The following is an 18,781-nucleotide window of genomic DNA, read 5'->3' on the forward strand; positions in this document are numbered from 1 at the left end:
ATAACTAATTTATAGAGTTTTAAACTTTTAATTGTTAAAAAAACTTTTTATGGTATTGAGAGATTATGACTTTGGCATGAAATTGAAAATTTGATAACCTTGAATCTATAACATAATTTAGGAAGAACTAATCTATGGTGACTTAATATTTTAAAATTTATAATTGTATTTTTTTTTGGCGCGAATAGAAATTTGACGCGAACTCTAATTTTTTAGATATTTAAGATTTTAGTAACACTGAATTTAAACAAAATAAAAATAGACCAATCTATGGTGTTTCAATGGTTAAAAACTTATCATATGACATCAGATAAAGAAATTAGTTTACACTTAACTCAAGATTATATAAAGAAATAAAAGAAGGAAAAAATGCATTACAGGAAAAGAAGTTTGTATTCCTTTATGAATGTTTAAATTCAAATCTTTGAAAGCTGTTTTGTTTTCTGAAGTTTCTTTTTCTCCATCAATTGAAATAACACAAAAAAAACTTAAATAAATTATTAAAATCTTTACTAAACAAAGGGTCTCAGAACAATTTTTTAAAAATTAGAAAGTCTTAGTAAACTATTGAATGTCAATTCAAATTTAATTAATTAAGTTTCCTAATTTAATAAATTAGGAAAGAAGAAGTAGAAGAAGATGAAAATTAAAAAAAAAATAAAGGATTTCAACAAAGTCACTCGTTTTCTCCCCGTCCCCTGCGTCAATTTTAAGCTCTCTCTCTCTCTCTCTCTCTCTCTCTATATATATATATATATATACGTCCCCTCTTTTCTCGCTCTGTAGAAACCTTCCCCTCTCTCTCTCTCTAGATTTTTGTCCCCTTTTCTCTTTCTCTCTCCTAGGGTTTTCGTCTCTCTCGTTCACTGTTAATAATAGTCTTATCGGACCACCGGAAGAAGATTCTAACTGCGAACTTTGCTTGCCCACATCTCTCTGCCATGGCGGCTGAGAAGTTAAGAGACTTGAGCCAGCCGATTGACGTCGCTGTGCTCGATGCCACTGTTGCGGCCTTCTTTGTTACCGGATCTAAGGAAGAGGTTGTTCAATTTATCTGCTATTTGACTTGTTCCTCGGATATTTTGAGTGGCTGGGACGAATCATTTAGTATATTTTGCGGGTTTTGTTAATCGTTTTGAGTGTCTTCTTCTTCTCGATTGGGATGTGTGTGTGTAATGAGTAGGAATTAGGAGCGTTTCCTTGTTAGGGTTTTGGCTCTCTGATACGTTTTTGTTCTAAAGACTCTCTTGTGTTTTTTGGCCCCGCTCGAGTTTTTTCTATATGGATTTCAGGGTCTTAATTGCTCATTCTGAAACTCGCTTTTTTTTCTTTCTTTCTTCTAAATGCGTTATTGAGATCTTCCTTTGGTGAAATTAAGTCCCGTGTTCTTCTGTCCACCGATCTTTTCATGCTTGATTGAGTATTCCAGTTTCACCGGTGTAGCATTGGCTGAAACTATTAATTTTCCAATCGTATTTGAAGTTTTATCTTCTGGGTTTGAGTTCATCTGGCGCTTAATTACCCTTGATTTCTCCATGTAATATAGCGATTTTTTTTTTTGCTATGATAATTTTGTTTTCTGATTACTGAATCCGATAGTTCTGCTTCAGTGTCAACATTCACCTCATTCGTATCTGAGTTTTTTTTTTTTTTTTTCACCTTGGAACTAATCCACATTGCTCCCAAACCATGTTCAGAGAGCTGCTGCGGACCAGATTTTGCGGGATTTGCAGGCTAATCCAGATATGTGGCTTCAAGTTGTCCACATTCTACAAAACACCAAGAGCATGGATACCAAGTTCTTTGCTCTTCAGGTCAGTTTTATTAGCCTTCTTCTTCTATGGCCACGTTTCATATAATTCTTACATCACTTGTCCATGTTTGTTTATCTGCTAAGCTAGTTTGGCACAGTGGTTCCAAGTTTCCGTATGTAACTGTAAATTAGAACTGTTTTGTTGAACTACTTGACAAGCAAATATTCTTTTGCTATCGACTCTCAGGTTCTGGAAGGTGTTATAAAGTATAGATGGAATGCACTGCCTGTTGAACAACGAGATGGAATGAAAAATTACATCTCAGAGGTCATTGTACAGGTATATATACATTTGGATATATAACTGGGAAGCGTTGACGAAACTGTTTTAACAATGAGTTTACTTTGTAGCTCTCGAGTAACGAAGCATCTTTCAGATCGGAAAGGCTCTATGTCAACAAGCTAAATGTCATTTTGGTCCAGGTATCTTCAGCACTCCCTGACAATATTCAATGCATTTATTAGTTGCAGTTTCTCTTATCTACTTCGTTTGGCTAGCTAATGCTTACATACTTTGATCCAACCCATAGACTTATTTTATCTTCTGGCATAACATATATTGTGATAAATGCACAGATTGTGAAACATGATTGGCCGGCAAAGTGGACAAGCTTCATTCCTGATCTAGTTGCGGCTGCTAAAACTAGCGAAACTATCTGCGAAAATTGCATGGCCATTTTGAAAGTAAGAATTTTTACATGATTTGATAATCAGTTCTCACTGGAAAAAATATAACATTTTCTTCCTTTGTTTAGCTCCTTAGCGAAGAGGTTTTTGATTTCTCACGAGGAGAAATGACTCTGCAGAAGATTAAAGAGCTGAAACAATCTCTGAACAGGTATATTCGAGAATCTCAAATTTAGCATAGTGAAATTTTTTTCTTTGTTTTTTTTTGTCAAACTGTAGTATCTTATTTATGTTGGTTAAGCGAGTCTCTCATTATTTATCTATTTGTGCTTTTCTATGTGCAGCGAGTTTAAACTCATTCATGAGTTATGCCTATACGTCCTCTCAGCCTCTCAAAGACCGGATCTTATACGTGCAACTCTGTCTGCGTTGCATGCCTATCTTTCCTGGATTCCATTGGGTTATATTTTTGAGTCTCCTTTGGTAATATACTTGACAGAAGTTTTATAAGTTGATGTTAAATCGTACCACATTTATGTTGTTCTGATTGATGTTCTGGTTGTTTACAGCTCGAGACCCTCCTTAAATTTTTTCCTGTTCCAGCATATAGGAACCTCACTCTTCAATGTCTGACTGAGGTACCTCTACTGTAGCTCACTCTTCAATTTTTTCCTGTTCCAGCTTTTAATTCAGCCTTTCCTGACTCCTACTGTCAATTGGATGTATTATTTATTTCTCTATTGGGTCGATTTTTGTCTGCCAGGTTGCAGCTCTTAATTTTGGGGACTTCTACAATGTCCAATATGTCAACATGTACACCATATTTATAGGGCAGCTGCGGGTAAATTAATTTTCTTCTTGTGCTCTATTTTTTTTTGTCTTTTTGTTCATTCTTACTAAGTTAATGTAGTGCTTTTGGTCTACTTCTTGTTTGTCTTTGCTTCTTGTCTGATCCTCTACATTTGTTCTCGTACTTGCAGACAATTCTCCCACCGAGTACAAAGATCCCTGAGGCCTATTCAAATGGAAGTGGTGACGAACAAGTAAGTATTTTCTGAGCACTTGGTTTCAAGGCAGGCTATTGTTTTGAGTAACTTACCAAGGTTATGACTATGTATCTTATGTCATCTCTAGGCATTTATCCAGAACCTGGCACTGTTTTTCACCTCCTTTTTTAAGGTAAATAGTTTTCTTTTATGGAGTTAGATATCTCATGTTGGATTTATAGAATTCTGGATATGTATAATGATGGTTTATGGTTTATGTATAATGCTTCCAATATATACTGTTTCATCATCTATTTTTTAATGATATTGCTATCAATCTTTTTAATGATTTTATTGTCTGCGTAGTTTCATATTCGAGTCCTAGAATCAGCGCCAGAAGTTGTCGCTTTATTACTTGCTGGTCTTGAGTATCTCATTAATATATCATATGTTGATGACACTGAAGTATTTAAGGTATGTAAATTGTTTTTGCTAATATAATTGCTGTTAATACTGTTGTACGTTTCATTTTTTTCCTTAATAATGCTCTTATGTCTTTGTTCGTGTCTGAAAGATGACGGTTTCTGCTTGCTTGTGGATTGAGCAGGTTTGTTTGGACTATTGGAACTCGTTGGTCTTGGAGCTGTTTGATGCACATCATAATTCTGATAACCCTGCTGTAAGTGTAAGCATGATGGGCTTGCAGGTATGATGGATTCCTTGACTAATATGATCAGTTTTTTAACTTTTATATAAGCTTGATACCAAGGTTGTATATTTGAATGGGTTAAATTTTCCTTGCTTTGATTTGGTCACTCACCTTGGGCTTTGACTTGTATGTTTCCAGATGCCTTTCCTTCCTGGTATGGTTGATGGCCTTGGTTCTCAAGTCATGCAGCGGCGTCAACTTTATTCTAACCCAATGTCCAAATTAAGAGGGTTAATGATTAACCGCATGGCGAAGCCTGAAGAAGTACTTATTGTTGAAGATGAAAATGGGAACATCGTCCGTGAAACCATGAAGGACAATGATGTTCTTGTCCAGTATAAGGTACCAATTCTTGTTCAGTTCATGTTTTCTTCTTCAGGGAAATTTATTTATTTTAATCCTTTTTCATTTTTTCCCCATTTCTTGTTTGAACAATTGCAGATTATGCGGGAGACATTAATCTACCTTTCACACCTTGACCATGATGATACCGAGAAGCAGGTGCAGTGTCACCATGATGATACTGGTCTATATTAATTTGTGAAATATTGAGGGTTAACAGTTAGAGGGTTATGATCAAGTATGGTTTTTATGAAATGAGTTTTTCCTTGTTATAGTGTGAACTACTATAATAGTACCCTATATTTAGCAATTTAAATATGGGTGTGTTATTGGGTATGAGATGCTTACTTTGGTCTGTTCCATGATGTTTTGCTGATGCGAACTTCTGATTGCTCCTTTTAAAGATGTTGAGGAAGCTAAACAAACAATTAAGCGGGGAGGAATGGGCATGGAACAATTTAAACACTTTGTGCTGGGCTATTGGGTCTATTTCCGGATCTATGGCTGAAGATCAGGTAAATTTGATGCTAGAGATTAGCTGGACTCCATTTTCTTTTCATATCAGTAGACATTCTTGTTTGTAATGCTGTACCTTTTCATAACAGTAGAAATATCATACTCGTTTACCAGATAATTTACTTTTTTGACAGTGTCAACCTTTATTAAAATTATTTTCTTTCATTACCTTCCCACATTTCATGATATATCAATATCGGCTTGACTGCTCGTGGTTTTGTTTTGGGAAGGTTTGTTCAACATTTTTGTTGCCAACTATTGTTAAACTCCATTTTTTCTTCAGGAAAACAGGTTTTTGGTGATGGTCATTCGTGATTTGTTGAATTTATGTGAAATTACCAAAGGAAAAGACAATAAAGCCGTCATTGCGAGCAACATCATGTAAGTTTGTTTCTGCCTAGGTTGATGTACTGCTATCATGCTGTATTTTCTATATTTCGCAAGGCGGCATAAGATTTATTTATACTTGACTAAAAAGATTCTATTTTTCTTTGGCTTGGTTGTAGGTATGTCGTTGGCCAGTATCCAAGATTCTTAAGGGCCCATTGGAAGTTTTTGAAAACAGTAGTGAACAAGTTGTTTGAGTTCATGCATGAGACACATCCCGGTGTTCAGGTAGCTTGTCCCAACCTTTAGATATTCTGAGATACAGTTTTCCAAGTGGAATCTCGGATTAAATGATGCGTTATTCGCTATTAAAATCTGTTGAATAAGATCTTTATAAGATGCTGGATGTTATATTTGCTGCAAACTAGTTCACGATGCACAGTCTTCTTAAGCTAGCATCTGAAGGCTTTTGTTTTTACTGAGTATTCGTGCATAAACTATAGAACTTGCATTATCCGAATCATAGATACTGAATACTTATTTTCCCCTTTCAGGACATGGCCTGTGATACATTTTTGAAAATAGTTCAAAAGTGCAAGCGGAAATTTGTTATTATACAGGTATGTATCGCTGTCTCTAATTCCCACCTTAAATATTTCCGTTGTCTTCTGAATGAGAGACTAATTACAGTTTTTGCGCTTTCAGGTTGGAGAGAATGAACCATTTGTATCTGAACTTCTATCAGGCCTTGCAACAACTGTTCAAGATCTTGAGCCACATCAAATTCACTCATTTTATGAATCAGTAAGTTTTCCAAGTTTGTTTCTTGCATGCCAATCAGAGCTGTTTTGCTGTTGTGATTTCATTGTTTTACTTTCTCCAGGTTGGTAATATGATCCAAGCAGAATCAGATCCTCAGAAGAGAGATGAGTATCTCCAGCGGTTGATGACACTCCCCAACCAGGTTTGTTAATTGAATATGTGGCGCTTTGTTTATATATCTGGCTAAAACTGTTCCTCTATACAATGTAGAAATGGGCAGAAATCATAGGACAGGCACGCCAAAGTGTAGAATTCCTCAAGGATCCAGGTGTGATACGTACAGTGCTTAACATCCTTCAGGTCTGATTTCTTGCCCATTCCTCCCAATTCATAATTCCATCACGTGAATTCATGTCATTATAATAGCCGAGTTTGTGCATCTCTTGTTGTTTAGGTAATTGTGATTTGATTGCAAGGTCCAACTATTAACGTGTTTTTCTCTGCAGACTAATACTAGTGCTGCTACTTCACTGGGAACATACTTCTTAACCCAAATTTCCTTGATCTTCTTGGATATGTTAAATGTATACAGGTAAATCCGTGACACAACGATATAGCGCTAATAATCATAGTACACTTTCTCTATTTCTTTTACTTGATGTTCAATTTATTTTTGCCATGGCTGCACCAGAATGTACAGTGAGCTTGTGTCAACCAGCATTACTGAGGGAGGACCATATGCTTCCAAGACGTCTTTTGTAAAACTCCTAAGGTTTGGATGGCATTTTGCACCAAAGACACAGTTCCAGATGCCGTTGTTTTAAAACTGGAATAATTTATATTGTAAATCTTTGATATACAGATCTGTTAAGAGGGAAACCCTTAAGCTGATAGAAACGTTTTTAGACAAAGCTGAAGATCAACCACACATAGGGAAACAATTTGTGCCGCCAATGATGGAATCAGTACTTGGTGACTATGCGAGGAATGTACCTGATGCTAGGGAATCCGAAGTTCTTTCACTCTTTGCAACGATTATAAACAAGTATGCCTATTTTCTTATTTGTTGATGTGTGGTAATTGACTAGCTGCAGTATTATATTTGGATTTTTTCTTTCAGGTACAAGGCGACAATGTTAGAAGACGTGCCTCACATATTTGAAGCTGTATTCCAGTGTACATTGGAGGTAACCGATTTTATGAATTGTGTATTTGACTGGCTGAAAGAAAACTTGCATGGAAGTCTTACATGTGCTTTGTATATTTTATTGACACCTTTCATTCATCTTTCTGCAGATGATAACTAAGAACTTCGAGGATTATCCAGAACATCGCCTCAAGTTTTTCTCACTACTTCGTGCAATTGCTACATTTTGTTTCCCTGCCTTGATAAAGTTGTCAACTCCGGTTAGTGAATATATTCATGCATATATTATACTTCTACGTGATCGAAGGACTTGTGGCCTTCTCTCATTATATGCTTGTCCTTCTGACTTTCTTGTCATTTTGCAACAGCAACTGAAGCTAGTGATGGATTCAATTATCTGGGCATTTAGACATACTGAGAGAAATATTGCTGAAACTGGGCTTAATCTTTTGCTTGAGATGCTGAAAAATTTTCAGGTTTGGTGTTTATTTTCCTTCTTTTAGCTCTGTGTTTGTGGCATATGTTATGCCTGCTCTAACATTTGCCTCTGATTGTGACAGCAATCCGAGTTTTGCATTCAATTCTACCGGTCATACTTCATGCAAATCGAGCAAGAAATTTTTGCCGTTTTGACCGATACCTTCCATAAGCCTGGCTTCAAGCTGCATGTGTTGGTGCTGCAGCATCTGTTTTGCCTGGTAAAACCATCTCTTCTTTAATTGTATCTTACTTGATAACTTAAGTAATTGTTTGCTTGGGAATGGGTAGTTCTATGCACTCAGATGTTCGTTGATAATATATTTCAGGCTGAGAGCGGTTCTTTGACGGAACCTTTGTGGGATGCTGCAACCGTACCTTACCCGTATCCTGACAACGCTGCGTTTGTTCGTGAATACACCATTAAGCTACTGAGCTCTTCATTCCCCAACATGACTACAGCAGAGGTAAATAAAAACTAAAACGAGAAGTTGATTTTACAGTTGTTCTTCTTGCTTCCTCTTCCCAAATCTGTATAGTTTAATGTCAATAAATGTACTCTACAGGTCACACAATTTGTGAATGGACTTTACGAGTCAAGAAATGACCCGTCTGGTTTCAAGAACAATATTCGTGACTTCCTTGTCCAGTCTAAGGAATTTTCCGCTCAGGTAATTTTAAATTGTCTTCTGCAAAGCCATTCAAATTGGTTTAAAGAAGTCAAAACCGATAAAGCCTAAGTCAATTTGTTGAATATTAATCTCAGGATAACAAAGATCTATATGCGGAGGAAGCAGCTGCGCAGAGAGAGAGAGAGCGTCAAAGAATGCTTTCTATTCCTGGGCTAATTGCTCCTAATGAGATTCAAGACGAGATGGTGGACTCGTAAAATTAAGAAGGCTATACAAGAAAAAGAAGAAGAAGCTCCCTGAATTGGATTTTTTTTTTTGTAATAGTAGGTTTTGAAAACAGGAAGAGTGTTGAGGAGAGATTATTTTCCCCGACTGTATCTCTGCTGCTGCCTTTTTTCGAAGACTCAATTCGATTTTGAGGATTGGAAAAGCTAAGAAAACAGAGATCTTTTTGGGGATAAATTAGTGTCTTTGTTTTGGATAATTAATTGGGTTTAATGTAGATTTTAAACATTAGGGTTCTTCTCTAGTTATCATTATCATATGGTTGGCTCTTTTTTTTTGCTTTGCTTTAAATATTAGACCTTTTTCGGGTTTGTTTCTATTGCCAGATAACTCGCGTTTAAAATTCAAGATGTTTTTTTTTTAACTCTATATCCCTTAGGGGGTCTTTAATTTGTAAGATTTTCTTAATTCTATTACTATAATCTTATCTTGTAAGGTTTCTCATTGAAATCAGTCACTTTAAAAAAATGTGCTCCAAATTTTTTGTCAACCATATGATAATCAACTTGTTTATCCATGTTAATAGCAAAACTACAGTTTAAAACTACAATTACACTACATAATACTCCCCTTTGCTAATTGCTAAGTTCACATTTGCTCTCTAAACTTTTTTTTTTTCCTAGTTAAACTGAAAAATTCATATACGAAATATATTCAAGTTGATCTTATTACATATTCCCCATGCATGCAAATCATCGTTAAAGTTTCTTAAATTTAAGTGAGTTGTTGACAACAACGTCAACAACAACAGTAGAAGAAAAAAAAAGAATTATAGTCATGAACGAAATTATGAAAACATATCTTATATTTTCATACTTTATAAGAGTTCATGGTTTTTTAGATATTACCTAAAAGATAAAATATAGAGTAATACTTGGAGGGGTGAACCTAAGTATTTTTCTAAAATTTATAACTAGACAACTGAAAAATCACTCTCTCTTATATTTCTTATTTTCTATCATAAGAATTAAACTTTAAGTTCGGACATGCTTTAAGTTTCTACATTCATAAAATCATATTACTCATATAAAATTAGAAAATATATCGATATTACATATTCCCGCCCACATAGCAAGATAACAACTAGTCAACTAGCTAGTAGTGGATGTGTGGTTTATCCCTTTATTTATTCAAACTCTAATTGAATTAAACTTTCACAATTTCGTCCAACAACCCTCTGAAGTTATCAAAGGAGCTTCCTTTCGTAGAAACAGCTTCTTGCGCTAGTTCTTTAAGCTTCTTAGCATTACCCTTCATCTTCTTGCCATCATCTTGAACTAAAACGCGATCCAAACACTCTTCAAATCCATCTTTTGTGAAAACTCCATTAATAATCGTCATTCCAATCTCCCACACAACCTCCACGGATCTTGCATTGAGTGCATGATCCCCGAAGATCGGTCTGCAAATCATCGGTACACCTGCGGACGCACTCTCCAACACTGAGTTCCACCCACCATGCGACACAAAGACACCCATTGCTTCGTGGTTTAGCAGCTCCACCTGTGGTGCCCATGGAACCACCATCCCTTGCTCTTTTGTCCGATCTAAAAACCCTTTTGGTAAATGAGCCATGTTCTTCTCTTGGAGCGACCAAACAAAAGGCACTTTAAAGTGCCAATCCTTGTGCTATCGCCACAAGCTCTCCAGGAGGCGGTGTCATGACTCTACCGAAGGCAATGTACGCTACGGAAGCAGTGGGCCGCTTCTCGATCCAAGCCAAGCAACCGTGAGGATCGTGCACTGGTGTCTCTCTCTCCGGTGTAGAAAATAACAACGCGAGAGGACCGATGCTCAGGTAACGTTTGAATTTCGATCTGAGGTTATCAGTCAATGTAGGATCTAGATCTTCAAAAGAGTTCATGTAAACCGCTGTGGCACGAGGCAAAGCAAGCCCCATTTGCTGCAGCATGTTTGAGAAAACAGAGTCTAAATTCCCAACCACAACTCCTTCGGATATGTCTTTGACTCTGATCTTCTCCATTCCTGAAATAAACCCTAATGTCTCCTCCATACGTCCATCTACTTCTGTAAATTAGACAGTATCGATCAGAGCATTAATTAACTGTTAACAACATATATATTTTCTTAGGAATATTGTAATTACGTTTGTTTAAATTTGAATAACCTAAAAAAAAAAAAAAAAAAATTGAATAACCTTTAATTGGCGGATCTACGTTAAGAGTAGGTTGGGCATGTGCCCCACACTGCTTATGAATTTGTTTTAGTAGTTGTTGATATAATTATCTGCTGGATCATTTGGTTATGTATTCGTCCGCGGATCCGCCGTGACATGATTCTTTTAACCTTTACTAGCATGTTTAATGACCAAAAAAATAATAATTAAAAACACCTTTGACACCGATGGTTTCTCTGATGAGATGAGCGGTGAGCGAGTTTTGTCCTGAAGTCCAGAAAGCAACCCACGACACTTTCATCTCCGCCGCCATATCAGCAGCGAACCAGATGAACGCGTCTGTAAGCATGCATGTCACTTTCCTACCAACCTCATTCTCCGCCACCGCGATTTCTCTCCGAAAAATCTCCGGCGCTGCTTCGAGAAACAGCTCGACCGCCTCCAGTGGATTCCCGGAGAGCACGTATCCCTCAGGAACACCGTCGGACACGTCATGGATCCGAATGTTCGCTGGACGATGGGAGGAGAATAACGACAAGTTGGATTGTGCAGTGTTGAAGAAGGAAAAGACGGTGGATGGAGCTGCCGTGGCAAGACGGCGGGTGACAGCGAGGATAGCCTGACCGTGACTGCCGAATGGGAAAGTGAGAAATGCCACGTGGGAGTTGGCCATGGTGTTTGTTAGCAAACACTAAAGAGAGTGCTAGACAATTCCCATGATCGAAGTCATTATATAGGGATATGAATGGTTGTTGTGGTTACTCGCTCTCCCTCTACCAAACACTAGGTTTTGACTCTTTTACCATTACAGGTACTAACTAGAATCGGATCCTCGGATCCACAAATATATGTGATGCATAACTTAAAGAGAATATGTTATATATTTATTTAGTAAATTATATAAATGTAATGAGATTGGATAAAATAATAGATAAAAGCGAGTAAATGATGAGTTTTGATATAATGGAAGGAAAAAAAAAAAATTATGACGAACAAGCCCGCAAAAGATTTTATTTCGTAAAAATATCAATCCTAATCCGTTCTACCATGTGATTATAAGTTTTGCATGCTAACCCGTGTACATTTAAAATAAACATCACAACAAAATGAGTAATATTAAGAAATATGGTAATGAAAGATGAAATCTCCATTTTATTAAAAATGAAAAAAAAAACAGAAAAAGTGAGTCGAACTCTCTTATACATAACACAATACCAACTCGACGAAGGAAAAAACTATAACTACGCTTATACATAAGAAATTTTATAAATGGAGTATAGGGCACGTGCCCCACCCACTACTGCTATAGATCCGCCCCTGGATGTGAGCATAAAGTATGCTGACTAATCTATCCCTCGCTCCGGTGCTTTTATCCACTACTACCGCATTGATCTCCAAACTAACACTCGGCGATTAAGGCAAAATACTATTAGCCTCCCAACCTGTCCCATCCCTCTACAAATACTATTAGCTCCGTATAACCAACCGGTAAATCCATTGACGCCCTCTCAACAGCGGCTTGTTTGCAACATATTTTTCATCAATATATTAAAAATATTAAATTAAATAACATCGTCGGTGCACTATTTTTTTAATCTCATATTTATTAAACGAGCATAAGCAAATACACAAAAAAAAAAAAAAAATATTAGGTCCAAACGAAGCCCACTAACCTAAACCGATCGAAAAAACAAGGAATAGGGTGAGAGCTATTAGTATAATAATAACTAGATAGAATCCGCGGTGTACAGGGGAGACATATTTTATTTTTAATTATTTATAATTTAATAATTTAGTGTTTTTAATAGTGTAATTGGTGTACATATTAAATCTATTCTACTATATGAATTGGAAAGTACAAATATGAAAATAACCTTAAAATATGTAAAAAATTATATTCAGTTGCTATTAGAAAAATTTAATTAAAATTAATTAATTAATTAAATAAATATAATTAATTAAAAAATAAAAATTGGGGACACATAAAATAAAATAAATTGTAGAAAAGTTAAAAAAAATCTATTAGAATCAAAACTAATTTGTTCTTTAAAAAAAAATTAACAGCTAAGATTTTAAAAATTCAATCGAATAAAATCTATATAACGACAAATTTTATCAAAAAACTTTTACAGCATGGATTAAAATTTTTATCAAAAATCAAATATAATAAAATATAACAGTTCTGTTTAACGGCTTAGATTTTAAAAATTAAAAAATTAAAAAATAAAAAATATAGATATAGTATCTTATCTATTTAAAAAAATTAGATTTTTCTTTTAGTCACCGTTCTTTAGGAAAATAAAACTAAATTGAGATTTGAATATATTTAATGCTTGAAGGTGCTTATTACAGACAAGTAAGGGAAGCTACATAAAATAAACAATAAATGTTTTTTTTTAAAAGGTTTTTCAGAACCTTCACTAACTATATTTAGTTGCTTTTTTTACATGTTAGTTATATCTTTTTACTTACTTCACAACTATAGCAAAGATTGCGTTTAATTGACAAATATTTAAACAATTTTATTCATTACATGCAAGTATTTTATTGACAGGCTTTTAATAAATATTTTTAAAATACAAAAATTTTAATATAAACAAACTGAATTTTTAATCACAAACCTTTATAAATAACATAATAACAAAATAAATTATTAAAAAAATTTCATAAAACAAATTTTAGCCCGCGATTTTCCGCGGATTAGTACCTAGTTATATATTAATGTAAAGGTATAGTAAACTAATAACAATAACTTTGGAGTGGGTTAATACTTAATACCCTTGTTTTAGAAATAGTTAGGCGCTAGTCGGGCGGTGCAGTGGTTTCAGTCATTGCAACTGTGTCATGTGGCCATGGTTTGAATCCCAACTATACGTTTTTAATCAATTCACTTTAGTAGAGGGTAAAATCGGTATTTCCTCTTCATCTTCTTCCTTGACTGCGCCTCTACATTCCTAAAAACGCGAACCAGTATAACTTTTTCCCTTTCTTATCATTTTTTTGTTCGATTTACACTACACCTAACACAAAATCTTCAGATCTAATTATAAATAATCGATTTTCATCATAAATCTAATAAAAAGTTGAGTTTTCTTCACAGATCCGATTTTTGACCAATTTAACTAAACTCGCGGCGGATAGGTGCCGCCGAGCGCTTTTCTGGCGATTAACCGGCCGCCGAGATCGATTTTTAAAACAGAGCTTAATACTATTATAATACAACATGTACACCTCGGATATATGTTTTCTATCATTTTGTATATGATATTTTGTTATTAATTAGATATTAGTGTCTAGATTAGTCGGTTTGTCGTTCGGTGTTTTACCCAAATCCAGAGTACATATTATATAGGGCTGAGCAAGAATACCCAACCCGAAATCCGATCCGGAAAGACATGTTTGGGTTGGATACATGTATGCCTAAATAACTTTATTGGATTTTATACTGCTAAACATGTGGGTCTGAGTTTGGGTTAGGATAATACTCACTACCCAGACGGGTATCTATAAAACCTAAAATATAATAATATCTACAATATTAATAATATTTAGCATTGATATAATTCAATTATCTAAAATTATAATTATATTTTTGAATATATCAATTAGTTTTATACTTAAATACCAAAAATAATTAAAATATCCAAAAAAATATTTGTTAAATATGTGATATGCTAAAATTTAACTAAAATTATTTAAATTTTTTTTTTGGTACTCGGTAGTTCAGATAGTAATCAGGTTCTAAAATTTGTAACCCAAACTGACCTGTGGTTTTTTTTTTTATTTTGTTAGAGATGTGATATTTGTTAATGTTTTGTCTTTCGCGTTTAGATTAAATTGTGAAATAAAGTGTGTTATATAGTTTTGTGTTTTATTGAATGAAAATCAAATACATTTTATTTTTTTTTGTTTGGTTTTGATACACGGTATATTTGACACATATCCCACTTTCTTAAATTTATATATTGTTTTTCTGTTTTTTTGTGTTCATTTTTTTGTGTAGACTATATGTGTCAAACAGAGCAACTCGCATACATCTGGACTTGTCTGCGAAATTTGTAACCCGCAGGGCCTTGCTAATACTCGCATAAACTTGCCAGCTAAATCTACAACCCGCATGGGCTTGTCCACTAAAACCCGTAACCCGTGTAGATTTGTCTGTGAGACCTTTTTTCAATTGTTTTGAGAACTAAAAATATTAAAATTATTTTTTTCAATGCTATGTCCAAGTCTGCCACGCTAAATCCAACAAGTTAGCGAGATAACCTATAAAGTAAATTTTGAAAATAATTAAAAATCAAATTGTTTTAAATATAAATTAACAATTTTCATATTTTAAAATAAATGTTAATAAATTTTATATTTTGTAAGTAATTTAGTTAAAAAAGGATGTCTACAAAGGTAAAAAAGAAAAATACATAAGAAATGGATGTTTTGCTCAACGAAATGATATTATCTTATATAGTGATGAGAGGGTGTCGATTCTAAAATTTTAGAAAATAATACACTGCTTAATTTATTATACTTGTTTCAATATTGTATAATATTTAGTTTGTTTTGTTATCAGAAACAAATAAGTCTAAATATTAAACTCAAAAGATTCTTTCATTTCTTAAGATTGTAATCAAGAATTTAATTTTTTTTTCTCCTTAAATTTATCCGTCAGATCTTGTTTGGTTACATGAATAGTAATTCTTTCCTTGATAAATGCAAATTTATTATTACGTTGATAAAACCAGTTTTTAACCTACGGTACACCGCATGCATATAATTTTTATTATTATTTATATTTTATATTGTATTTGATTGTTAAATATTGGATATTTTGCAAATAGAGAAATAACTAAATTTCTCGACTATTTGTGCGGCTAAATGTTTTTATTAATTTTTTAACCCGCAATATACTTCATAAGTCATAACCATTTGTTTGTTATATTTAGTTTGTTTTGTTTAGAGTTTGAGATTCTATTTTGATTTTTAATTATTATAACAAAAAATAAGGGATCTAAATACATAGTAACTCATTTATACGTTATGATTAAGTCACATTTTTCCTAATGATTTAATTATTTTACACAATCTTAGTTAAATCGACTTAATTTTTATACGTCAAATATGCTAATATTAATAGTGTTGATAAATAATAAAATGAGGATTTAACCCGTATTAGCACAAATTTAATGATATTTTATTAATTCAAATATGTCCTCTTTATAACCCAACTATTATATAACCATATTATATAGTATTTTTAAAATTTTGTATTTTACATATTCGTAATATTTTAAAATTTTATTAAGTTTATAGATATTAATTATAATATTTAAATAAATGTGAATCAAAGTTCTTCTTATGTTAAGAATCAAAGTTCACATGTTTTGAAAAACAAAATTGGAATCAAATTGTAATTTTCTTTGTTTGCAAAAGATTCAGAGATAGAATATCTTCAATACACAATAGAAGATGTGGTTAAATATATAATAGTTTTTGTTTCCATATTGATTCTACTGTATTTTTTTGTTGGAATGGTATGTAAAATATTTAGGAAACAATATCTGAAGTAATGCTATTTTTGGAAATATTTTAGGGGTTAACTTTGTAAATAAATTTTTAAATAAGTATAAATAAAATGGTAGAATCCAAAATGTACTTCAAAAATGTATATATAGATAAAAAATTGAATCTTATAGTATTTGACATATTAGTTTTCTAATATCTCGTTTTATTTTAGGTAGAGAAATATTATGAAATCTAAAATTATAAATTCAAATCGTAATATCAAATAAGGAAAACATTAAAATCACAATATTTGGTTTAATAATAATTAAAACTAGATTTTTACCTGTGGTACACCGCGGGGTAATTTTTTCTTAAACTAAAACTTTTAAATTTTAAGTTATAATTGTTTGTTGATTTTGTTTAGTGTTTGAGATCATATAATTGTATTTAGATTGTTAATAATTTTAGGGTTAATTTGTGGTATATTGCATGATATTTATTTTTTACATAATCGTAATTTAATTAAAAAAATTAATATTATAATATTGACAGTGTTAATAAAATAATAATATGATGAACACCGAATTAATCATATTTTAATTTATATTTATATCAATCCAAATCAGTCCTGCTATATAACCCATCACGTGATATTTAAAACTAAAATTTATCTAAAACAATTTTTTGGCAGAAGCATTTAATTTAGTATTTACTTAAATTACTTTAGTAATCCACGAGATAATTTTTACTTTTACATGTTACATTTTTACGAATACCTGATTTATTTTTAATGTGAAATAATTTAATTTATTGTATTTTTAAAGATTTATTCCATAAAGTAATTGGTAACCTATTATTTTAAAATTTGAATATTTTGAAAATGATTTAAACGTCAGAATAAATTTTAATTAGCAAATAAAGATCATCATTGTAATGAAGAAGTCATATTTCTGATTTGTTTAAGTAAATACGATGACAGTTATATTATTTCAGTAAAAAAAAATATTAGACGAAGAATTGTTAGTTTTGGTAAAGTAGAAAACGTTGGGACCTCAACAAACAGAATCCAGTGAATGCGACGAAGCCCCGGCGAGTCTTGGTTTCTACTCCGAGCAACCCCTTTTCCGACACCTTTGTTGCCAAAAATATGAGTATCTTCGTATTAGAAATTTTTTGTTTGTCTCATATACTCTGTAATCGAAGATTTTGGCCACAAAGATTGCATTTTAAAAAACACACATTTTTAAAATTGGGACTGATCTGTAAATAAAATAAACATGATAATGACTCATATCTATGTAAATAAAATGATTCTTATTCGTGGGTGACCATTAATTCACAACAAAAGAAGGCGCACCACCTATTTCCAAGCTAAGGAAACATGGCACGCAACTATGTTAATAAAATGTTGTCGTTGTGTAGGTGACCCTTCACAACAAACTAAGTAGACGCAGCCCAATCATCCTCAGCAAGCTATGGTTAGAATGGTTAGTTAGTAATAATGACTATTTGCATAAATACTTTAACTAACTCTAAATTTGAGAAAGCAAGACTGTTTTTTGCATGATAAATAATTTAATTTAGTAAATGCATTTGAAACATGAAATTATACACTATAGGATCTGGTAAAACAAATCAACCATCTAATTATATGTTTACGTTGGTGTACATTACTTTACATAGAGTCTTATTTTACTATAAATGAGTTTTGTCAACTTAAATAATATACAATTACAATAAACTTTACATGAGAGCCTTTAGGTTATTTCAAAAAATATTGAACTCAGAAACTCCAGTTTTCAAACAATTTCCCTTGTACTTCACAAGTAATCATTCATATAATAATAGAATTTTGTGGACTGATTCATTTTACAGTCGTTCTATTATATTAAAATAAAAGATGGAATAATTTGAACAGGAGAACAACCATCATTTCAACAGGTTAGTTTATTGTAACTGTATATTATTTGGCTCATGTGGTTCATATTAGCTAAATAGGCATAAATAGAATGAAGAAAAAAGATGGTGAAACTTTATTGAATAACAAAGGAAAAGAGTAGGCAGAATTCTCATTTGGTTATTCATAACATTGTACAACAAAATAAAACTCAACCAAGATAACAAAGAATAGTTTCTAACAGAAAAAGAAAAAAGATAACAGAGAATAGTCTTAGAAATGAAATTCAAACCCTCCAAGCTGTTTGGTAGGGTGGAAAATATTTGTGGAAGACAATATTAGCATTCATTGGGTAAAGAACGGAAAAGTATTGAAAGTTGCTTGCAAGAGTTGTGTAGTTGTGATTGTTGATGTATAATTGAGTTTTAGGTTTGTAGTATTTATAGGCTGACGATTAGGTCGACCCCAAAAAAAAATCGATTAAGCAGGTAATTAGGGAGAAAATCTGTATAACCTGTTTATTTTTGGAATATGCCTGGGATATGATTGGGAATCAATGTGTTAACATCGCAAATCTTGGTTGTGATCTTCCTCCAAGGTAAATCAAATTCGTTTTATGCGTAAG

At 33.0% G+C, this 18,781-nt stretch overlaps 2 protein-coding genes across 2 annotated transcripts; one reads left to right on the plus strand and one right to left on the minus strand.

Moving 5' to 3' along the window:
- On the plus strand, nt 942–8,987 carry LOC104705996 (protein EXPORTIN 1A-like). The gene is made up of 32 exons (XM_010422110.2): nt 942–1,040; nt 1,698–1,814; nt 2,001–2,093; nt 2,165–2,236; nt 2,390–2,497; nt 2,569–2,651; nt 2,785–2,923; nt 3,010–3,078; nt 3,204–3,281; nt 3,421–3,483; nt 3,575–3,619; nt 3,793–3,900; nt 4,034–4,132; nt 4,274–4,477; nt 4,577–4,636; nt 4,882–4,992; nt 5,277–5,374; nt 5,500–5,608; nt 5,875–5,940; nt 6,026–6,124; nt 6,204–6,284; nt 6,353–6,442; nt 6,589–6,674; nt 6,774–6,854; nt 6,945–7,127; nt 7,203–7,269; nt 7,379–7,489; nt 7,598–7,705; nt 7,790–7,927; nt 8,036–8,173; nt 8,273–8,377; nt 8,473–8,987. The coding sequence occupies exons 1-32, from the start codon at nt 942–944 to the stop codon at nt 8,593–8,595; spliced, it is 3,231 nt and encodes a 1,076-aa protein (XP_010420412.1). The 3' UTR covers nt 8,596–8,987.
- On the minus strand, nt 9,732–11,435 carry LOC104709177 (UDP-glycosyltransferase 78D4-like). Its single transcript, XM_010425831.2, is given in 3 exon segments — nt 9,732–10,241; nt 10,243–10,651; nt 10,977–11,435. Coding segments are annotated over 3 exon segments (1,338 nt in total). The 5' UTR covers nt 11,434–11,435; the 3' UTR covers nt 9,732–9,769.

Source organism: Camelina sativa, chromosome 8 (assembly GCF_000633955.1).
Source record: "Camelina sativa cultivar DH55 chromosome 8, Cs, whole genome shotgun sequence".
Classification (NCBI taxonomy): Eukaryota; Viridiplantae; Streptophyta; class Magnoliopsida; order Brassicales; family Brassicaceae; genus Camelina; species Camelina sativa.

What these genes read in the sequence shown, in the direction of transcription:
- LOC104705996 (XM_010422110.2), top strand. Translation starts at nt 942, where the DNA reads ATGGCGGCTGAGAAGTTAAGAGACTTGAGCCAGCCGATTGACGTCGCT. An exon ending in ATGACACTGAAGTATTTAAG is followed by an intron (nt 3,901 to 4,033) that starts GTATGTAAATTG and finishes TGGATTGAGCAG; the next exon opens with GTTTGTTTGGACTATTGGAA. An exon ending in GTCATTGCGAGCAACATCAT is followed by an intron (nt 5,375 to 5,499) that starts GTAAGTTTGTTT and finishes GCTTGGTTGTAG; the next exon opens with GTATGTCGTTGGCCAGTATC.